The sequence below is a fragment of the Vidua macroura genome, chromosome 2, assembly GCF_024509145.1.
Source record: "Vidua macroura isolate BioBank_ID:100142 chromosome 2, ASM2450914v1, whole genome shotgun sequence".
Taxonomy (NCBI): Eukaryota; Metazoa; Chordata; class Aves; order Passeriformes; family Viduidae; genus Vidua; species Vidua macroura.
Window position 1 is genome coordinate 26,009,719 of NC_071572.1, and position 22,922 is coordinate 26,032,640.

General features: G+C 44.1%; 2 protein-coding genes across 2 annotated transcripts; both read left to right on the top strand.

Moving 5' to 3' along the window:
* The first annotated feature begins 854 nt into the window (after window positions 1-854).
* F10 (coagulation factor X) lies at window positions 855-11,681 on the top strand. Its single transcript, XM_054002724.1, has 8 exons — window positions 855-1,058; window positions 3,250-3,410; window positions 4,834-4,858; window positions 7,094-7,207; window positions 7,779-7,919; window positions 8,528-8,778; window positions 9,548-9,665; window positions 10,424-11,681. The coding sequence occupies exons 1-8, from the start codon at window positions 989-991 to the stop codon at window positions 10,963-10,965; spliced, it is 1,422 nt and encodes a 473-aa protein (XP_053858699.1). The 5' UTR covers window positions 855-988; the 3' UTR covers window positions 10,966-11,681.
* Window positions 11,682-13,429: 1,748 nt separating this feature from the next.
* On the top strand, window positions 13,430-21,541 carry LOC128821577 (coagulation factor X-like). The gene is made up of 7 exons (XM_054002770.1): window positions 13,430-13,706; window positions 14,309-14,441; window positions 15,908-16,021; window positions 16,593-16,733; window positions 18,388-18,638; window positions 19,408-19,525; window positions 20,284-21,541. Exons 2-7 carry the CDS (start codon window positions 14,366-14,368, stop codon window positions 20,823-20,825), a joined length of 1,242 nt encoding a protein of 413 aa, XP_053858745.1. The 5' UTR covers window positions 13,430-13,706; window positions 14,309-14,365; the 3' UTR covers window positions 20,826-21,541.
* The last annotated feature ends 1,381 nt before the right edge of the window (window positions 21,542-22,922 follow it).

A 22,922-nucleotide genomic window follows, 5' to 3' on the forward strand; every position in this document is an offset into this window, starting at 1 on the left:
ACATGCACTAGAGATTCTCCTTACTCCTAAAGAGAGTCCAGTCTCAAGGAGAAAGTAAGTAATGACCAGCAAATAAGGCCCCATTTTCATTTAGATGAGGTGCTCGGCACTGTAAAAGCATCCCTGACGACCCTCAAGGTAGAATAGTTTCTGTTTACCATGATCCACAAGATGATTTCTCCTCTATAACATTCCAGTGAAAATAGTGATATTTGGAAGCAAATCACCTTGCAGAAAAAAGGGGTTAAACACCAAAAGAAATCTGTACTAATAACTGGTGCACCAAATTACTTTTTCAAAACGAATGTGGGTTTTAGATTATTTTTTTAAATATAACAGCCTGCTTAGGAAAGCCAGAAGACGAAGGAGACCTGATGACTGGCTCTGGAAGCACTGAGGACGTGGCCTCCGCCGTGCACTGTGAACTCCCCATAAGAAAGGGGAGATTGAGGCCAGTTTCAGGCGAGAGCCCGGCCGAGGTCACTGGTCCAAAGCGCGGAGCCAACAAGTTACAGAGCTGGATGTGGATGGGACACACGGCCGGGAGCAGCCGAGGACAGCGGCTGCAGCGGGCTGGGAGCCCGGCTTTGCCCAGCACTGGGCCGGGGCCACGCCGGCTTATTGAGGGACGATTCACTTCCCTTCCTCCAAAATAAAAAGTGCAATAAAAAAAAAAAAAAAAAAAAAAAAAAAAAAAAAAAAAAAAAAAAAAAGCCGCGCTGCCTTGGGCTTTGAAAAAAAAAATAAAGAACAAAAAGAAGAGCAGCCTCATCTCCCCGACTGAGAAATCCCGCCGTGACTGTCACCCTGTCCCGGCGGCGCTTCCGCTATTTCTGGGCAGGGTGAGGGTGAAGCTACGCGGCTTCAGTCTCACCCCGCCCGAGGGGGCGAAGACTTCGGCTCCCGTCCCGCCCGTCCGTCCCGTCCGTCCCGTCCCTCCCGTCCGTGCCACCGGCGCGGCCCCGGGAGCGGCATCGGCGGCGCCGCCATGGCCGGGCGCCTGCTGCTCCTCCTGCTCTGCGCCGCGCTGCCCGCCCAGCTCCGCGCTCAGGGAGGCGGTAAGGCGGCTCCTTTTCCATGTTTTCGGGAAGGGGAATCTCCCTTCCCAATAGTCTTCGGGGGCGGGGGGGGCCTGCCGGGTGAACGCCGCAGGCGGTGGCGGGTCGATGCTGCGGGCCGGGGGCGCGCACCGGGACAGTGCCGGGAGCCGCGGCGGCGAGGAGGGGCAGCGGGCACCCCACGGCTCGTCATCCCCGGCAGGTTCGGCTTCCAGGCAGCTGAGGGCTTATCAGCACCTGTGCCGACCCCGCACACCGCCGTAAAGAGGGGAGCTGAGCTTCGGGGGCAGGGAGCTGCTGCGGGCATCTCGGGGACGGTGCAGGAAAGTGGGATTGCCCGCCGTTCGTACCGGGAGGACAGCTGCCCTCGCAGCCTGAGGTGCTCTCGTGTGTGAGGGGAAACCTGGCCAAGTCGTGGTGGGATGTGCTTGGCCGTGGAGGAGCTGGGGCACAGCGGGGGAGCAGGTCCCGCTGCCCTCTTGTGCCGCCAGAGTCAGCGCCTAAGACCAAGGAAGCATGAGCAAATAACTTCAAAAGCTGTAACTCTTCCTTCAGTGAGTCGGACTGCTTGGGGTTTAAAACAAGGTCTTTAGCATGTATCTGGAATATCCTGCTTCCACTGACCAATGCCTGTTGCTCCTTTATGTCTCTAAAGAAGGAAGTATGATAGAGAGCTTGGGAAAAGAATGAGCAGCCTCAGAAAGAGTCTAATTCAAGTTTACAAAAACATCCGCTTATGCGGGTGGCGTGAAAGCAAAGGAATAGAGAGGTGATAACCCCACCGGCTGTGTCCTGTCACTTTCCTGTTGCTGAAGAAGGGGATTTAAGGGCAAATAAGATAGTGGGTGAATGAACTAACAGTCGCAAGTTAAAAGTACTTTCTGTAAGCCTTCCTTGAGAGGAGCCTTTTCAAAGTAAGTGGGGCTTCAAATTATGCATGGGATTGCTTAATATAAATAACACAAACAGAACTTGCCTCCCTGAGGATGATCCACCAATTTCAGTGAAAGCAGAATAAGTCTCCTCTGTGCTCACTTGGAGGATATTAGGGTATGTAATTACTTTTAGCAGGTTTATTTGTCATGAAATTAAGCTGCATGAAGAATGCTCCAAAAGCAATGTGCAGGCCTCCCAGTGAGCATGTCATTGTCCTTGAAGTCACATCTGTAGCACACTCTTCCACACTCCAGGCTAAAAAATATTGGAAATATAGGAAATATTGGAAAGTATTTCCTCAGTGTAAATTCCAGGTGCTAGAACTTGATTAAATGCCAGCTTCTAAACTCTTCACACTTTCCTAGAAGATACACTCTTTACAGGGTAATTAGCAACTTATTTAATTCCAGGAAGTCATCCTTCCCCTGTACTTGGCACTGGTGAGGCCACACCTTGAGTGCTATTGTCCAGTTCTGGCCCCTCAGTTTGGGAAGGACGTTGAGACGCTTGAGCGTGTCCAGAGGAGGCAACGAGGCTGGTGAGGGGCTTGGAACACAAACCCTGTGAGGAATGACTGAGGGAGCTGGGGTTGTTTAGCCTGGAGAAAAGAAGACTCAGGGGTGACCTTATCACTCTGTACAACTCCCTGAAAGGTGGTTGTAGTCAGGTGGGGGTTGGTCTCTTTCACCAGGCAGCAACTGACAGAATGAGAGGACACAGCCTTAAGCTGCACCATAGGTTGGATATTAGGAAAAAGTTTTTCATGGAAAAAGTGATAAAGTACTGGAATGTACCAGGAATGTGTGTAGTCATCATCCCTGGATGTGTTTAAAAAAGGATTGGATGTGGCACTCAGTGCCATGATTTAGTTGAGGTGTTAGCACATGGGTTAGACTCGGTGATCTTGAAGGTCTTTTCTAACCTTGTGATTCTGTAATCTTCCCAGCATTCAGGGAAAGTCATTCCATTCAAGACTGAGTCTTGAGCAGGAGCAGCAGGAATATAAGCCCTCATTGGCAACCTTTTCAAGATTAAAAAGAGTAGGAGAGAATTTTGAGGTCCTACATTTTGTTTTGAGGCTACTGATTCTCAGAGAGACTGGGATGTATCAGCCTGTGTGAGGACTAACCTCACAGGTAATGTTGTGTACGGGTAGTGTGATCTGTTTTGGCTTAGTTTCTACTTCACTCATGTGTCGTGACTCTTTTCCACCACCAAATGTTACCCACCTGTATAATTTTTCTTTGCTATCTAGTATTCATCAAGAAAGAAAATGCCGACAAGTTCTTGGAAAGAACAAAACGTGCTAACTCTTTCTTAGAGGAACTGAAGAAAGGGAATATTGAAAGAGAATGCAATGAGGAGCGCTGCTCAAAAGAAGAAGCAAGAGAAGCTTTTGAAGACCAGGAGAAAACTGTAAGGATGAACTAATATGAAACATAGGTCTATATATTTCATATTAAAAAATTACTTTTCATGTCCTTTGAGCTGGGCATCAAAACTCACAAGTTTTTCCCAATCACTTAACACAAAGAACAAATAGTGATTGACTGTGGGTGGAATTGCTAAGACAATAATCATCCCATAACAGTCTTAATTTAGCTCTTGCATGGCCAGCCCAGGTTAAATCCTCCATTCTTTTACCTGTTCTGATCTGTTTAATTGCCATTGAAAGTTATTTGATGTTCAATGGCTTTGCTGCTATAATAAGTGTTGAAATAAGTATAAGTGTTGAAAATACATTCACCCTGTCTGGGTTACATCCCTAAGTGCCATGACTGTGGTCAAGGCAGTCCACAGGAAGTCTGAGAAGGCAAATGCTGACATGGAATCTCATGAGGGAATTTTACTGAACTTATCTCAAGCAGCTTTGCTTGTAATTTTGTAGATCTCTTTATGTAAATTGAGAGAATGTATACTGTGAACAATTCATAAATGCCTTAATGTTGACTGGAATGAAGTTTGTGACTCTTGTGTCACCTGCCCTACTTCAATGGCTTGCTTAACTTTAGACAGAAATGTGATTTGTTCCCAAGCTGAAGGGAAAATTAAAGAGATGGGGCAGCTGTGTGGACTGTAAGTAGAAAAGGTGGTATTGCAAATAGAGACTGCAGCTATGTGGCTGTTTAGAACTACCCTGAAACTGGAGCTAAGGCCAGATTCTCTTCCCATTAGCATTACTTGATGGCCAGAATGTTCTTGGAGTGGCCCTGAGGTGTCCTGGGTGGGGAATCCTGAGTGCATCACCAGTGTACTTCAGATCACATATGTTGACTTACCTATAGCAGAACCAGCACAGCCTGTTCTGCCTGGTGACCAGATGTCACTGGAAAGGACTGTCTTGCACAGGTAGAATCCTGAGTCCTCAGTGCAAATGGAAAGGAGGATACAAATCAGACAAAATACTTTAAAATGTCAGGATTTGTGAGGTCCTGATTGATGGAAGTATGTGGTGGGGGATCAAGACTGAGAATTTGGCATTATGGGAATATAAGTAAATTCAGTCAGAAGTGGTGGAAAGGTAATTATCAAGAAATCAAGTGGCTTATGCTGAATGGGTCACACTGGAAAAACTCTCAGGAGGTTCAGATATTTCTGAAAAATACATGAGACTTATTTTTGTAGAACTGGGCACTATATAGATCATATGGTTTTAAATTATTAAATGGCAATAGTGGGCTGCTAGGTACTGTATGTATCCATAATGAAAGGATTTCCTTTAACAGTATCCTGCAAGTATCCTGTGTATGAACAATCTAATATTTTTCTGAGGAATTTGATAATTCTTATCTAACTGCATTTCTTTTTTTTTTCCTCCATTTCTCACACTTACATGTAGGAGGAATTCTGGAACATCTATGTAGGTAAGAAACACTCTGTGTTTGTTTAGAAGATTAAGCTTCCTTATTGCAAGGTTTGAAAGGATGCACCTCTTAAGTAACCCTTTCCTGCTCCCTTGCTTCCTCTCTTTTCACTCTGGGACACCCTCACCTTGTGTTTCCTCTGAAAAAGGAATCTGATTTACTGTCTGTTGTTGCTTGAACCCAATTGCTTCATCTGAAGGCAAGGTTCAGCTGTCTCCAGTTGCTGGGCTGACCTTTGTCCTCTCAAAAAAATAACAGTGGTCCTTTGCACACAAAGAACAGTGAGGAACAGAAACTGTGTGTGGGACTGCCAGATGAGTTTTCCTTCAGAGGCGCTGCCACAGATAGGAGAATTCAAGATGCAAAGAGTCACAAATGAGGGTGTCTCTTAAATGCCATAACCAACACAAAGTTAAATTCCATTGCATAGTCATTTGCAAGTTTCCTGTCACATACCATGCCAAAGTGTTATTGATTCCTGTCTTAAAGAGCATTTTTGGTTGTGTTTTTTACAGAACTGTTTGGCATTCAAGGTGAATATGCCAATGGATCAGCAGATACTACCTAACAGTATTCTGTTTTTTTATCTAAATACGTGAGTTTAATATATTAGAATTCTAGTGTTTGTAAGCACTTTGCAGGGACAGATTTTTAATGTATTAGTGTTTGATAACATGTTCTCCAGAAAGTATATGTCCAGTTTGCACACTAGGAGGAGTGCCTCAAAAATGTTGACCAAAGACAGCTCAGCTTTGTCTTTTGGAATCTGCAGAAAAATGAAGACAGTTGCCATGAAGAAGACACAAACTTTCACAATCCTCTAAGCATGGGATGAACTCTGCAACCTACAGACTAAAATTTCAAGCAAAGCCTGTGTCAGTGTTACAGTAAAGAGGATTGGAATATTTCAAACCATTTCCTTATGAGAATACAAGCAGCAGAATATCAGTGCCAATGCTCTTAGCAGAAATGTTAGTTTTCATACATTTAAAACCACAGTCCACAAATGCTTTATGAGTGTTCAGAAGTATTGGAAACCACAGCTATGTTCAGCCAAGTTACCAGAACAATTTGTTCTTGCTTCCTATTTTAGTAGGGGATTCTGCAATTTGTGCAATATTGATATAAAACTCATTACCACAGCTGCAACTACAGTGGAGGGTAAGACTAAATAAGTATGTTTTCTAACAATAGGATGCTGCTTAGCTAAGACCACTACAGAATAGAGTGCTATGGCACTGCAGAGGAGGCAGAAACCAGAAGTTATTATGTAGGCCTTCAGTCTGTCCTTTTTTTTTTTTTTTTTTTTTTGTTAAAGTTGGTCTTGTCTTCCCTCTGTTAAGCATGGACAAAGTTTTCAGAGCCTCCATGGCTGGAACATATGGAGAGCTCTTGGTTTTGGCCACACAGAGGTAGAAAATGGATCTTGCTTTGTGGGTGCAGTACACAAATTCCAGCAGCTGTTCCCCATGACAGGCAAAGCTGCAGCAGAGATTACAGTCCAGAAATACCACACACAGAGCATGCTGGATCCTTAGAAAGAGTAGCTCCTTGCAAGTTGTTTCTGCTATGGAAATTGCTGTTTCAGCGGCTCCAAAGAAGGGCAGAACAAGTGGTAAAATAGATGGATTAAAGCATGTTAGCAAAAGCAGCAGATTATCAAGTGTCACTTTTCTGGACATCTTGCATTTTGTATGAAACAGAACAAAAACTATAGGGAAATGCAAGGTGCCAGAAGTTCAGAATTTTAGGCAGTAATTGCAAAGCGGAAATGTCCTGTCAGCTCTTACTGGCTTCACTGTATGTATATTCTGACCAATTATAGTATCAAAGAATACTCTGAGTTGGAAGGACTCACAAAGAATCTTGAGTCATTGATCATTCATAAATGAATGGCCCAAACAGGGATCAAATCTCCAACCCTGTCCATATCAGCACCATGCTTTAACCAAACAAGCTAATTTCTTTATCTTCCCACAAAAAAAAAGTTTGCGTATGCATCATAATACAGTGGCCACCAAAAAGAGATTGCAAAACTGAGGATATGTAGATGAATCATTGCAGCTTTGGAATGATTGCATTTATACTGTTTGTTCCATCTGGAATGTGCAACTCACAGGACCTGCATTTTAAAAGGAAGGATGAAAGATGGCTTAAGAAAACTAAGAGCTCTTCCGAGTTCATGGAAAATGCTTGCACGCTTACAATCATTTGGTTTTTGGTTTGTTTTTGTAGATGGGAACCAGTGCAGTTCAAATCCTTGTCACTATGGTGGCCACTGTAAAGATGGAATTGGTTCCTACACTTGCACATGCTTGGATGGTTATCAAGGCAAGAACTGTGAATTTGGTAAGTTTCTGCTTTAGAGAACTGTGGCAGCAAACTTCCCAGGGAGCTTTGTAAGGAAGCATGTTTTGCATGGAAATCCTTCCTGGGGCTCACTTCTGTGGCATAGAGCTGCCCCTGTGACCTTGCCATGGGTGGGGGTATCATTAGCCCAGAAGTAAGAGCGAGAGCGTGGAACCGAAGTTCAGTCAGAGGACCGAGGGGAGTGATGAGGAGTTGGAGTTTTTAGGGCAGGAGGGAGGAATTGTGTGAGGGTTTACACAATTATGTTCTCTGTTAGTGTTTTGTTCATTCTTCTCCTGACAATTTGTCTCTGCTTTTGGAGCTCACCACACCATGGCCACTGGGCCCACTCAGACTTGGCAAGTACATTTGATGTGCTGGATGTGGCTGCTTTGTAAGGTACAAGCTGGTGTTCAGCACTCACGCTAGTTATTCCTAAAGGGTGCTTCAGGTGCTTGGCAGGTGGGGATACAGATCCTGTTTGAAGAGTGGGTTTTGTTTCAGGGAACTTCCAGACCTTCTGTGAAGTCAGTGTTTCTATACAGTTTTTCTGCCACCATCTCTTTCGTAGTCATACCAAAGTTCTGCAGAATAAACAACGGGGACTGTGAGCAGTTCTGCAGCGTCCAAAGAGATGGGCGGAAGGATGTATTGTGTTCCTGTGCAGATGGGTATGCTCTAGCAGAGGATGGCAAACACTGTGTTGCAACAGGTACGAAGCCATGTGATAAAGCAATAGCAGTGGTTGGTGAGACTTGTTTCACAGTTAAGGGATGTCTTGGTTTACAGTTGAAGAATGTCTTTTGAACCACCAGTATCCTACATGACATAGACTCAAGAGTGAGGCCAGGAGATTTATATTTCCAAAGCTTTCCATTTGTGAGGTGCTGTGATGGAGTGGATCAAAATCAACATGATTTTGAACCATTTGCAAGGTGCATCTCAGCAAATTATCATAGTAAATTCCACTGTTGCCAAGAGAAATGTAATTGCATTAATAACTCATTTTTTTAAATACTTACACAACACATAAATTGGCAGCCTGCAAAACTTTGCTTTTCAAAACTTTTCTTTTTATAGAAACTGAAAAGTTAATTATAATTTTTGCTACTTACACAAGTACATGTTAGCACTCATAAAAAGACTGGTCAATGGTTGTCATATATATGCTAATGATCTTGTTCTTATATTGTTGTAAAAAATAACGAATTGCTCTTGTAACCCATAATACTTCACTCTGTTTCCTTGTAATTTCTAAGAAGCTTTCTCTTAGCCTGGTGTTTCTCTCCATCTTTAATTTTAGCATTCTTTTCTTTGCAGTAAAATACCCTTGTGGAAAAGTTTTTGTGGCAAGGAAAAAAAGATCTGTTCTTTCACCCACTGACCATAGCAGTGGAACAAGTGATCAAGCAGACCTTCCTGCAAACGAAACAAGTGCGGAGGAGGACTTTGCAATTACCACAGAAAGCCCAACGCCTCCGCCTGACAACAGAACAAGCAGCAAGACTCCGTATGTCGATACCAGGATAGTTGGTGGGGATGAATGTCTTCCTGGCCAATGCCCATGGCAGGTAAATGGAGGGAGCTTTGCTCTGCATGTTTGCAGAGCGTGTCTCTGAGGGAAGGTGAGCGGTGGCTCCTTCCAGCTGGGTGCCTTCTGAACATGACCCATGTCGCCTGCCAGCGGCAGCGAGATGTAGCTGAACTGTGTGGCCCTGGGCACTTGGATGTGCTGTTCTGCAAACTGCAGCCTCACAGGTTCGAAACAAAAGGCTTTGTGCCATTTTAGATGGAACTGCCTACCTTACCCCCAGAGAGCACTTCTGGGTCATGCTGGTCTCCCAGGCCATTTTTGCAGGTTACGTTCTGGTTCTGTCTGAGACCATCCACCCAGGCAGCACAAGTGAGAGCAGGGTGATAAAGCAGATAAAGGCAGCGTTTGGTTCAGAAATATACCCTCATATCTCAGATTCAGCCTTGTGTTTGGGTCAGCCAAAATGAATTCCTGCATTTGGAGATTGCCTGGGGGATAAGTCCAAGGGATGGGGTGATCCAGAGTCTGCACTCTGCCTGCTCAGTCAGTCAGTGCCTGAGGGACATTACTCAGCACTGCGAGTGAGGTAATGTGGAAGCCAAATGTTAACTTCACATAATGACAATCAGGACTCTGTAGCAGTAGAAGTCAAACTGTACCCTCTGCAAGTGGGAATGCAATGCTAGGAGGGGCATGTTGTAGTAAGAAGCATCTCTCTAATGTGCAGAGAAATTACTTAGTGTTTTATAGCTCATCTACATTAAACTGCACTTCTTCCTTGTGCACTTACCTTCTTTGCTTCACAGGCTGTTCTGTTAAACGAGGAAGGAGAAGAGTTTTGTGGTGGAACTATTCTGAATGAAAATTTTATACTTACTGCAGCTCATTGCATAAACCAAACCAAAGAAATCAAAGTTGTTGTTGGTGAGTGATTGTTTCTTTTACTCCTCTGAGGTCAAAGTATCTGTTGTGCCTAACCTTCTGTGCCTTAAATCTCCCATGAAATGTACACATGATTCAGTAAGGTTTGTTACCTTTTTGCTGCTTTCTATAATTTCTTGTTATTCTGACAATCTTTCTTTGTAACAACAGGTGCTTCTCTTTCTTCTCTACCAGCTAGCTGGAAGTGATTAGAGTCAAATATTCTAGAAATGTTGGTTATCAATGTGTTCAGCAGAGCAGTGCTTCTGCAGGAAGCTCATCATTCCTGGAACTTCAGAAGCATCCAGATATGTTCTTGCAGGAACCCCCAGGAAAGCTATAACTCATTGAATAGAGTACAAGAGAACAAACTTAGATTTATCATTGCTTCCCTTTTGAGCCAGGACATAGGATCAACACAGCTTCATCTTTGCGCTGTTGTAGTCCAGACCATGTTCTCTTCTCTAAGCCAGGCTCAAGCTCCTGTAGGTGCTTCCACACAAAATTGCATTAGTTTAGTTGAATCAGCTTATGCCTTTGTGTAAACTGGTACAAAAATCTCCATAGACCAAATCTCAGGACCAAAGCCAATTCAGTTGCTGCTAAGAAATATTGCCATACCTGTTTACAGTTTCCTTGTGTGGTCTAAGGTCCTGAACAAAGCACTCAGAATGAATATACTACTCTCTTCCTCTGTCAAGGTTGTTCTGGAATTCTTATACTTTCTCCACATTAATGACCTTTTTAATGCTCTTGTGCAGGTGAAGTGGACAGAGAGAAGAAAGAGCAGTCTGAATCAATGCACACTGTGGACAAAATATTTGTTCATTCCAAATTTATTGTTGAGACTTATGATAATGACATTGCCTTATTAAAGCTGAAGGAACCTATCAGCTATTCAGAGTATGTCATCGCAGCGTGTCTCCCCAAAGCAGACTTTGCTAATGAAGTTCTGATGAACCAGAAATCTGGGAGGGTTAGTGGCTTTGGGCGGGAATTTGAAGGCGGGCGAACATCCAAAAAATTGAAGGTGCTCGAAGTCCCCTATGTTAATAGGAACACTTGCAAGCAGTCCACTAACTTAGCAATAACAGAGAACATGTTTTGTGCTGGCTATGACACCGAGCAAAAGGATGCTTGCCAAGGAGACAGTGGTGGCCCCCATGTGACCAGATATAAGGATACTTATTTTGTTACTGGAATTGTTAGCTGGGGTGAAGGATGTGCAAGGAAAGGCAAATATGGTGTCTATACCAAACTGTCCCGGTTCTTGCGCTGGGTAAGAACAGTCATGAGTTTGTAGTGGTGGTGCGTCCCTTGCTCCTTCTTGTTAGCTGTCAAGGTGCAGGATTGGAAATGGAAGCTTTCTTTTCCTATACAACTCCTAAGTTTGTTTTGAGATCTGATTCTTAAAGATATGTTCTGCTTCCATTTGTATTATTGCTGGCTTTAAAGCACACCTCTGAGGACTGTGAAAGTGTTTGGAATTGGTTGAATGAGGGAATGTCCCCAAGCAAAAAGGCTGCTGAGTGGGGTCTTTGGCTTCTTTGAATTATTTATCAATGGCCATTTTGGTTCCTATCTGCTGTCACAAGTGCTCCTACCAGAGGCTCCTAAACATGTTCTGAACAATCACTAGCCATGATGAAAGCAGGAAGGATAGGAGTCAGTTAATCCTCATAGTGCAGCAGTCTGGCTCAGCAGGGAGTTTGTCCATGCTGGAGTTGTTTAGCTTCTACCTTAAGATGTGTACAGAAGATTAAGAAAGCAGGGGATTGCATATCTAATTAAAAAGAGGTTTTGCTTTATAAGGATTGTACTTCAATCTAGTTTAATTTGTACACACTGCTCATCAGAAAAAATATATGTGCACATCCACTGTTTTTTGTATCTCGTTCTGGATTGTGTATGACTGAGGATTGGAAAACTCCTTGCATGTGTATTGTTCTAGATGTTTCTGTTAGGTGAAATATTGATGTACAACAGCATTTGAAATAAACCATTCTTTCTTTTTTGTTCTCCTTTGGTTGGGTTTTTTCCTAACAAAGCCCCATCAGCCTCTATCCCCTTTAGAATTCCAATGGCTTTTGCAAAGCTTCTCCAATCTCTTATGTTCCCCTGTGCTCTGGAACACTGAACTTCCTTAGGCACCTGCTCCATCACTCTTGGGCTTTGAGCTGGTACTGGGTCATTTCACATAGCAGGTGCTGTGAGCGAAGCAGACTGAAAAAACACAGCTCTGGAAACAGCAAGCATTGCTGCAGTCAGCACTACTTGTGGGCAGGCAAGTGAGTGGGCAGGTCAGTTATCCCAGCTTGATGGTCTTCACCTGTACAGCTCCTCAGTGGGCTTACTTCCATGTCTGCTCAGCAGTGTTTGTTCCCTGAGTTCTTCTGTCCACTGGAGTCCTGTTCAAATCCTTTGTCCCACGGGTACTGTGCCTTGTGCTCAATCAGGGTGAAAGATCCCTCTTCAAAGGAAAGCCTCAGGCTTGGGTCCTGCCCAGATCCTACTTATGTTCTCTTGCTAAGTGCTTTCTTCTACTTAAGCGGAGCTTGAGGACTGAAGCAAAACACAGACTGGGCTGTAAAGGTGTTGAGGTAGCTGAAGGCATCACTTTCTGTCCATTGTTCTTTCTGTGCCCTGCTGAGAGGACATGAGTGAAACATCTGCTTGCCTCTGGACCTCCCATCAAAGGTCATAAGCAACCCCAGGGCCTGCAGCAAAAGGAAGAATTAGAGCACATTCTTTTTTTCATGTTGACAAATGATTTGGGAGTGATTTCACGTAGCAGATTTGAACAGATTGCAAAATCCAGGAAAGGGACACAGCACACAGCTGCTGAGTAAACTGGTGGATTTTGCGATACCAGAATTCCTCCTGGCAAGCACACACGGCTGGCTTAGGCAAAAGCTGGCATGTACCAAGGATGGTGGACAGAGAGGCTCTAAGCTACCCTCTAGTGCTCAGGCTGCTTCTGCCTTCAAGGAAAAGCCAGTCCTGAGACTTAAGGGAAGAAAAGAAGGATGGTAAGTAAGCCCTGTGACTAGAGAAGGCCTGCAGTAGATTTTCCCAGGAGGGCAGTAATGCTGGTTGTCTTCCAGAGTGGGAGATGTAAGGAGATGTCAGGGTGTGCCAGCATGATGGGGGCTGCAAATGTGGATAAGCTGCCCTTTGTTATGGCATCCTACAGTATGGGAGGAAAACACACTGCAGCAGGCTCAGTGTCCAACAGGAAGCAACATTCCAGATAGTTTCTTCCCTGGAGCCTTGGCCAACGTGCCAAAAATATAATAGAGGTCAATTTGATCCCCTCTTGGCTCAGTAGGTTGGGCTGGGTGACCCTGTAGGTCTCTCCAGCTCCTGTTTTCTGTGTTTCCAGGTGAGCAGCACCAGCAGAGTGTCACTTTTAGGATCATGCCTTTGTGCCCTGCACTAGCATGGTAAGAACAAGCTTCCTGTGTACTGCTCCCTGGCACCAGTGACTCACCTGGCAGGATTGTCTTCTACAGCCTGATTTCCAGACCACGATGGCCTGTCAAGAGCTGTCCCCTTGGAGTGGTTTCAACAAAAGGAAACAGCTCATTAAACTCATAACCCTGTCTTAGGTTACAATATGAGATGTACCCAAAACTATGTATTCTATCAGCATCTTCATCTGCTGTTTAAACCATGTGAGGCAGTGTTCCTTGTCTCCTTCATTACTCATCCTTGATAACTCCAGGGGATATCTTTTTTAATGGGCCATTTAGTGTCACTGCATGACTGATAAAATTAGATCATCCCATTGTGAGATGCTCCACCCAGGGGGAGGAACCAAGTGTTCCTACCTGCATATAATCTGAGGCTTGTAACAGTCACAATCAGCCTTGTCCACTGAATTCTCAGAGGGCAAGAGTTCCATAACCACCACTGGAACTTCAGAGGAAGAATAAACCCTTCTACAGGATCCCTGCTTCAACAGAACCACATCTATCATTTCAAGAGGACAGCTGCCAGCAGTTAATTGGACTACTACCAACACCCGGACTAACAGGGTGTCAGGTTGTATTCTGACTCTGTCAATGTTTCTGTACTATTGCATTTCTTTTTATTTTCCTATTAAATTGTATTTCTGACTTGGGATCTCCCACTGGTTTACTTTCAAACAATAACATGCCCTTAACATTCATAATAAGATGGAAATTAATGAATCTGGGGAAGTGTGCTCTGTCCAAGTGTGCTTGCGATGGTGCTGGTGGGTAACAACTTTACAATGTGCTCGCCAAGATCTGCAAACTTGTTGCCCTGATTCACTCCTCACTTCTGGGGTGCCTTCCTGCTTCAGCACAGCATACAGGAGGCACAAACCTCTGGTTCTGGTTGTCTGCCTTCCTGGGGACAGGGACAAGAGCCACATCACTACTCTAGTTCCTTGCTGCCTGCATAGTCCAGCTGCTTTAGAGAGGCTTTGTCAAAATTTCTGGAGGAAAGCCTCTTAGAGGTGCTCTGCCAGCACAAGGCAATCAGTGTGGCATTGCTGCAGCACACTCACATTTTTTGTTTCTAAACACTGCGCCATGGTGACATTGAGTGCAGACTTTGCTCTCAGAGGTTTTGTTTTCTCATGAGTGAATGACCTTTGCACTGTGGTGTTTCTCATTTAGCAGCTGTCCCAGAGCCCTGCAGAGCAAGCAGCGGGTGATGCGCAGTGAGCTCGGAGGATGGGCATGGCAGGTCATCGTGGGACAATGTGGCTGCTTCCCGTTGTCCTCCTTTTCCTTCAGATGAGGCAGACAGGTAGAGTGTTTGCTTTAACTTGGCTTTGTGCTGCTTTGCCTAAGCCACACAGGTAGTTGTCAATATTTTTGCTTTGTGGGGCAGGGGACATGAGTGAACACCCGGTGGCTTTTCTGTCTCACCCACCTTGCTTCCCTTTGCCAGCTGCAGTGTCATGATATCCAGAGCTGAGGCACATGGGGAATTCCATTTTGGAGTGACAATTGTGTCAGTGTAAATTATGGGGTCAGTATGTTGATATGTAGTGTTTTCAAATGCTCAGCACAATTAATGGGCTATTTCTCATATTCTCAAGAGACACGATAATTAAATAACCCTTACTATCCATTTGTAAGCTACTGAGGGACAAAATAATGCTCACAATATTTAACTGAACAGAGAAGAACAAGAACCCTTCCCCATATGTCGCAGTGATTTTCTAATTAGCCACACAAACATCACAGCTGTGCTTAATAAAATAAGTTGTCCCACCTATTCTGACCCTGCTCCACAACAGGGGCAGAAGAGGTGGTAAAATTTAGAACTTTGAAATTTGTCTTGTCTAGAGCAATGAATTCTTGAGCAAGTGTCACTTTTCTGGATATCCTACTTCTTGTATGAAACAGTGCATCCCAGAGAACATATGTGAGGGGGTAACACTTTTTTTGCAGCAGAGCACTAAATGGGAAAGACCATGTCAGTGAGCACCAGAAAAGGAATGAGATGGGTGGGAGAAAGCTGCTACATGAAATGTGTCTCCAAATACAGAGTTACCTCCCTGTCCTCCCTGTAACTATGGGGCCCTGGAGTCAGGTCAGCCAGTTGTGTCCAGGAAAGGCTGCAGAACTCAAGATGCCAGCATAGATGTGGGCAGTGTGAGGTAAGAGGTAATTACTACAAGCTCAAGCTCAGACCTTGATGGATACAGTGAGAAAATTTTGGTACTCTAAGCAGTACAGAACAGAAGTGTGGCCTGCTCATGTGAATTTAGCAGGGTTCCGTAAAGTTTGGGAATTTTATTAGCTTCTGTTTAATATGCCAGTATCTGTGTCTTTAAATGAACAGCTCTGCAGGCAAAGGACATACAGAAGGGCTGAGATGACCTTTAAGGAAATAAAAGTTGATGTTTTTTAGCCAGACGTTACAATATAGAAATGTCCTGTCTGGTTTTACAGGATTCACTGTAAGTTACGTAGATTCTGACCACTATGTATTACTTAATCTTCCCATAAAAAAAAGGCTAGTGTACACATCATAATACAGTGGCCACCAAAAAGAGATTGCAAAACTGAGGATATGTAGATGAATCATTGCAGCTTTGGAATGATTGCATTTATACTGTTTGTTCCATCTGGAATGTGCAACTCACAGGACCTGCATTTTAAAAGGAAGGATGAAAGATGGCTTAAGAAAACTAAGAGCTCTTCCGAGTTCATGGAAAATGCTTGCACGCTTACAATCATTTGGTTTTTGGTTTGTTTTTGTAGATGGGAACCAGTGCAGTTCAAATCCTTGTCACTATGGTGGCCACTGTAAAGATGGAATTGGTTCCTACACTTGCACATGCTTGGATGGTTATCAAGGCAAGAACTGTGAATTTGGTAAGTTTCTGCTTTAGAGAACTGTGGCAGCAAACTTCCCAGGGAGCTTTGTAAGGAAGCATGTTTTGCATGGAAATCCTTCCTGGGGCTCACTTCTGTGGCATAGAGCTGCCCCTGTGACCTTGCCATGGGTGGGGGTATCATTAGCCCAGAAGTAAGAGCGAGAGCGTGGAACCGAAGTTCAGTCAGAGGACCGAGGGGAGTGATGAGGAGTTGGAGTTTTTAGGGCAGGAGGGAGGAATTGTGTGAGGGTTTACACAATTATGTTCTCTGTTAGTGTTTTGTTCATTCTTCTCCTGACAATTTGTCTCTGCTTTTGGAGCTCACCACACCATGGCCACTGGGCCCACTCAGACTTGGCAAGTACATTTGATGTGCTGGATGTGGCTGCTTTGTAAGGTACAAGCTGGTGTTCAGCACTCACGCTAGTTATTCCTAAAGGGTGCTTCAGGTGCTTGGCAGGTGGGGATACAGATCCTGTTTGAAGAGTGGGTTTTGTTTCAGGGAACTTCCAGACCTTCTGTGAAGTCAGTGTTTCTATACAGTTTTTCTGCCACCATCTCTTTCGTAGTCATACCAAAGTTCTGCAGAATAAACAACGGGGACTGTGAGCAGTTCTGCAGCGTCCAAAGAGATGGGCGGAAGGATGTATTGTGTTCCTGTGCAGATGGGTATGCTCTAGCAGAGGATGGCAAACACTGTGTTGCAACAGGTACGAAGCCATGTGATAAAGCAATAGCAGTGGTTGGTGAGACTTGTTTCACAGTTAAGGGATGTCTTGGTTTACAGTTGAAGAATGTCTTTTGAACCACCAGTATCCTACATGACATAGACTCAAGAGTGAGGCCAGGAGATTTATATTTCCAAAGCTTTCCATTTGTGAGGTGCTGTGATGGAGTGGATCAAAATCAACATGATTTTGAACCATTTGCAAGGTGCTCTCAGTGCGGCCTGTCAGAGTAAATTCTGCTGTTAACAAGATAATAAAAAATCCTTGAATCACAGAATACCGTTTTGAAAGGAATCCTCAATGATCATCAATATCCAACTTCTGGACTATTACAAGACTACCCCAAGAATAACTCCATGTGCCTGAAGATGTTGTCCAAATATTTCTTGAACTCTGTTAGGCTTGGGGCCTTGGGGCCACTTTCCTAGGGAACCTGTTCAAATGCCCAACCACCCTCTGGGTGAAGAACCTTTTTCTACTATCCAACCTAAACCTCCCCTGACCCAGCTTCCTGCCATTCTCTCAGGCTTATCCATGGCAAGGGCTGTCTAGCACTAGAATGAACTACCCGGGGAAGTGGTGGGGTCACCATGACTGGAGATTTTCAAGAAACATCTGAATGTGGAACTTAGAGCTATAGTCCGATTAACAAGGTGGTGACCTATCAAAGGTTGAATTCGATCATCTTGAAGGTCTTTTCCAAGCTAAATCATTGTGTGATTCTGTGTCCTGGTCACCACAGAGAAAAGAGCAATGCCTGCCCCTCCTCTTCCCCTCAGGAGAAAGATGTAGACCATAATGAGGTCTTCCCTCAGTCTCCTCTTCTCCAGGCTGAACACACCAAGTGACCTCAGCCACTCCTCATACAGCTTCCCCTCAAGGCCCTCCACCATCTTTGTTGCCATCATTTGGACACTCTCTAAGAGCTTTATATATTTCCTGTATTTAGATGTCAAAAACTGTACATGGGACCCAAGGTGAGGCCATGCTGAGAAAATTGATCACAGCGGGATCTTTACTTAAACACTTACAGTCCATATGAAAGAGCAGCTTGCAAAAATTTATACTTAAATTGCAGTTAACCTTATCAACTTGCAACTGAAGAGACTGGATAATTATGATTAGCACTATGTACATATGTACAGTTTTATTGTATTTCAAAGTACCACAGGGGAGGGGTAAGTAAACCATTTAGATATCATGTCAGGTTTTATATATTTTATAGCTAATACCAAATTGCTGCCATTAGCCATATTATTCCTAAAATAAAGCACTTCACTCAGACTCCAAATTAAGTACATTTTATTAAGAAGAATTACACGAATATATCAATGTATATAATTGAAGATGATGTATTAAATTTGTTAAAAACAAATAGAAGGTGATGTATTAAATTTTAAATACTTTCAAAACACAATTGTGAGATGGAAGCTGAAGGAGAGACTTCACAATGAGAAAATAGCACTCATTTTTCAAACCATATGGTCTTTTCTCCTTGGTTGCATGTGCCAAGTGTTTTGTATTGTCTGGAAAATGAGGAAGCAGCACTTTATATTGTGAGATGGTATTTCCAAGGAGTTTCTTCTTGTGTTGGTGTTTCTCTCCATCTTTAATTTTAGCATTCTTCTCTTTGCAGTAAAATACCCTTGTGGAAAAGTTTTTGTGGCAAGGAAAAAAAGATCTGTTCTTTCACCCACTGACCATAGCAGTGGAACAAGTGATCAAGCAGACCTTCCTGCAAACGAAACAAGTGCGGAGGAGGACTTTGCAATTACCACAGAAAGCCCAACGCCTCCGCCTGACAACAGAACAAGCAGCAAGACTCCGTATGTCGATACCAGGATAGTTGGTGGGGATGAATGTCTTCCTGGCCAATGCCCATGGCAGGTAAATGGAGGGAGCTTTGCTCTGCATGTTTGCAGAGCGTGTCTCTGAGGGAAGGTGAGCGGTGGCTCCTTCCAGCTGGGTGCCTTCTGAACATGACCCATGTCGCCTGCCAGCGGCAGCGAGATGTAGCTGAACTGTGTGGCCCTGGGCACTTGGATGTGCTGTTCTGCAAACTGCAGCCTCACAGGTTCGAAACAAAAGGCTTTGTGCCATTTTAGATGGAACTGCCTACCTTACCCCCAGAGAGCACTTCTGGGTCATGCTGGTCTCCCAGGCCATTTTTGCAGGTTACGTTCTGGTTCTGTCTGAGACCATCCACCCAGGCAGCACAAGTGAGAGCAGGGTGATAAAGCAGATAAAGGCAGCGTTTGGTTCAGAAATATACCCTCATATCTCAGATTCAGCCTTGTGTTTGGGTCAGCCAAAATGAATTCCTGCATTTGGAGATTGCCTGGGGGATAAGTCCAAGGGATGGGGTGATCCAGAGTCTGCACTCTGCCTGCTCAGTCAGTCAGTGCCTGAGGGACATTACTCAGCACTGCGAGTGAGGTAATGTGGAAGCCAAATGTTAACTTCACATAATGACAATCAGGACTCTGTAGCAGTAGAAGTCAAACTGTACCCTCTGCAAGTGGGAATGCAATGCTAGGAGGGGCATGTTGTAGTAAGAAGCATCTCTCTAATGTGCAGAGAAATTACTTAGTGTTTTATAGCTCATCTACATTAAACTGCACTTCTTCCTTGTGCACTTACCTTCTTTGCTTCACAGGCTGTTCTGTTAAACGAGGAAGGAGAAGAGTTTTGTGGTGGAACTATTCTGAATGAAAATTTTATACTTACTGCAGCTCATTGCATAAACCAATCCAAAGAAATCAAAGTTGTTGTTGGTGAGTGATTATTTCTTTTATTCCTCTGAGGTCAAAGTATCTGTTGTGCCTAACCTTCTGTGCCTTAAATCTCCCATGAAATGTACACATGATTCAGTAAGGTTTGTTACCTTTTTGCTGCTTTCTATAATTTCTTGTTATTCTGACAATCTTTCTTTGTAACAACAGGTGCTTCTCTTTCTTCTCTACCAGCTAGCTGGAAGTGATTAGAGTCAAATATTCTAGAAATGTTGGTTATCAATGTGTTCAGCAGAGCAGTGCTTCTGCAGGAAGCTCATCATTCCTGGAACTTCAGAAGCATCCAGATATGTTCTTGCAGGAACCCCCAGGAAAGCTATGACTCATTGAATAGAGTACAAGAGAACAAACTCAGATTTATCATTGCTTCCCTTTTGAGCCAGGACACAGGATCAACACAGCTTCATCTTTGCGCTGTTGTAGTCCAGACCATGTTCTCTTCTCTAAGCCAGGCTCAAGCTCCTGTAGGTGCTTCCACACAAAATTGCATTAGTTTAGTTGAATCAGCTTATGCCTTTGTGTAAACTGGTACAAAAATCTCCATAGACCAAATCTCAGGACCAAAGCCAATTCAGTTGCTGCTAAGAAATATTGCCATACCTGTTTACAGTTTCCTTGTGTGGTCTAAGGTCCTGAACAAAGCACTCAGAATGAATATACTACTCTCTTCCTCTGTCAAGGTTGTTCTGGAATTCTTATACTTTCTCCACATTAATGACCTTTTTAATGCTCTTGTGCAGGTGAAGTGGACAGAGAGAAGAAAGAGCAGTCTGAATCAATGCACACTGTGGACAAAATAATCGTTCACTCCAAGTTTGATGCTGAGACTTACGATAATGACATTGCCTTACTAAAGCTGAAGGAACCTATCAGATTTTCAGAGTATGTCATCGCAGCGTGTCTCCCCAAAGTGGACTTTGCTAATGAAGTTCTGATGAACCAGAAATCTGGGAGGGTTAGTGGCTTTGGGCGGGAATTTGATGGTGGACAACTCCCAAAGAAACTGAAGGTGCTTGAACTCCCCTATGTTAACAAGAGCACTTGTGAACAATCCACTTACTTTGTGGTAACTGAGAACATGTTTTGTGCTGGCTATGACACAGAGGAAAAAGATGCTTGCCAAGGAGACAGTGGTGGCCCCCATGTGACCAGATATAAGGATACTTATTTTGTTACTGGAATTGTTAGCTGGGGTGAAGGATGTGCAAGGAAAGGCAAATATGGTGTCTATACCAAACTGTCCCGGTTCTTGCGCTGGGTAAGAACAGTCATGAGTTTGTAGTGGTGGTGCGTCCCTTGCTCCTTCTTGTTAGCTGTCAAGGTGCAGGATTGGAAATGGAAGCTTTCTTTTCCTATACAACTCCTAAGTTTGTTTTGAGATCTGATTCTTAAAGATATGTTCTGCTTCCATTTGTATTATTGCTGGCTTTAAAGCACACCTCTGAGGACTGTGAAAGTGTTTGGAATTGGTTGAATGAGGGAATGTCCCCAAGCAAAAAGGCTGCTGAGTGGGGTCTTTGGCTTCTTTGAATTATTTATCAATGGCCATTTTGGTTCCTATCTGCTGTCACAAGTGCTCCTACCAGAGGCTCCTAAACATGTTCTGAACAATCACTAGCCATGATGAAAGCAGGAAGGATAGGAGTCAGTTAATCCTCATAGTGCAGCAGTCTGGCTCAGCAGGGAGTTTGTCCATGCTGGAGTTGTTTAGCTTCTACCTTAAGATGTGTACAGAAGATTAAGAAAGCAGGGGATTGCATATCTAATTAAAAAGAGGTTTTGCTTTATAAGGATTGTACTTCAATCTAGTTTAATTTGTACACACTTCTCATCAGAAAAAATATATGTGCACATCCACTGTTTTTTGTATCTCGTTCTGGATTGTGTATGACTGAGGATTGGAAAACTCCTTGCATGTGTATTGTTCTAGATGTTTCTGTTAGGTGAAATATTGATGTACAACAGCATTTGAAATAAACCATTCTTTCTTTTTTGTTCTCCTTTGGTTGGGTTTTTTCCTAACAAAGCCCCATCAGCCTCTATCCCCTTTAGAATTCCAATGGCTTTTGCAAAGCTTCTCCAATCTCTTATGTTCCCCTGTGCTCTGGAACACTGAACTTCCTTAGGCACCTGCTCCATCACTCTTGGGCTTTGAGCTGGTACTGGGTCATTTCACATAGCAGGTGCTGTGAGCGAAGCAGACTGAAAAAACACAGCTCTGGAAACAGCAAGCATTGCTGCAGTCAGCACTACTTGTGGGCAGGCAAGTGAGTGGGCAGGTCAGTTATCCCAGCTTGATGGTCTTCACCTGTACAGCTCCTCAGTGGGCTTACTTCCATGTCTGCTCAGCAGTGTTTGTTCCCTGAGTTCTTCTGTCCACTGGAGTCCTGTTCAAATCCTTTGTCCCACGGGTACTGTGCCTTGTGCTCAATCAGGGTGAAAGATCCCTCTTCAAAGGAAAGCCTCAGGCTTGGGTCCTGCCCAGATCCTACTTATGTTCTCTTGCTAAGTGCTTTCTTCTACTTAAGCGGAGCTTGAGGACTGAAGCAAAACACAGACTGGGCTGTAAAGGTGTTGAGGTAGCTGAAGGCATCACTTTCTGTCCATTGTTCTTTCTGTGCCCTGCTGAGAGGACATGAGTGAAACATCTGCTTGCCTCTGGACCTCCCATCAAAGGTCATAAGCAACCCCAGGGCCTGCAGCAAAAGGAAGAATTAGAGCACATTCTTTTTTTCATGTTGACAAATGATTTGGGAGTGATTTCACGTAGCAGATTTGAACAGATTGCAAAATCCAGGAAAGGGACACAGCACACAGCTGCTGAGTAAACTGGTGGATTTTGCGATACCAGAATTCCTCCTGGCAAGCACACACGGCTGGCTTAGGCAAAAGCTGGCATGTACCAAGGATGGTGGACAGAGAGGCTCTAAGCTACCCTCTAGTGCTCAGGCTGCTTCTGCCTTCAAGGAAAAGCCAGTCCTGAGACTTAAGGGAAGAAAAGAAGGATGGTAAGTAAGCCCTGTGACTAGAGAAGGCCTGCAGTAGATTTTCCCAGGAGGGCAGTAATGCTGGTTGTCTTCCAGAGTGGGAGATGTAAGGAGATGTCAGGGTGTGCCAGCATGATGGGGGCTGCAAATGTGGATAAGCTGCCCTTTGTTATGGCATCCTACAGTATGGGAGGAAAACACACTGCAGCAGGCTCAGTGTCCAACAGGAAGCAACATTCCAGATAGTTTCTTCCCTGGAGCCTTGGCCAACGTGCCAAAAATATAATAGAGGTCAATTTGATCCCCTCTTGGCTCAGTAGGTTGGGCTGGGTGACCCTGTAGGTCTCTCCAGCTCCTGTTTTCTGTGTTTCCAGGTGAGCAGCACCAGCAGA

What these genes read in the sequence shown, in the direction of transcription:
- F10 (XM_054002724.1), top strand. Translation starts at nt 989, where the DNA reads ATGGCCGGGCGCCTGCTGCTCCTCCTGCTCTGCGCCGCGCTGCCCGCC. An exon ending in AGGCAAGAACTGTGAATTTG is followed by an intron (nt 7,208 to 7,778) that starts GTAAGTTTCTGC and finishes TCTCTTTCGTAG; the next exon opens with TCATACCAAAGTTCTGCAGA. An exon ending in CAAACACTGTGTTGCAACAG is followed by an intron (nt 7,920 to 8,527) that starts GTACGAAGCCAT and finishes TTTTCTTTGCAG; the next exon opens with TAAAATACCCTTGTGGAAAA.
- LOC128821577 (XM_054002770.1), top strand. Translation starts at nt 14,366, where the DNA reads ATGGGCATGGCAGGTCATCGTGGGACAATGTGGCTGCTTCCCGTTGTC. An exon ending in AGGCAAGAACTGTGAATTTG is followed by an intron (nt 16,022 to 16,592) that starts GTAAGTTTCTGC and finishes TCTCTTTCGTAG; the next exon opens with TCATACCAAAGTTCTGCAGA. An exon ending in AGAAATCAAAGTTGTTGTTG is followed by an intron (nt 19,526 to 20,283) that starts GTGAGTGATTAT and finishes GCTCTTGTGCAG; the next exon opens with GTGAAGTGGACAGAGAGAAG.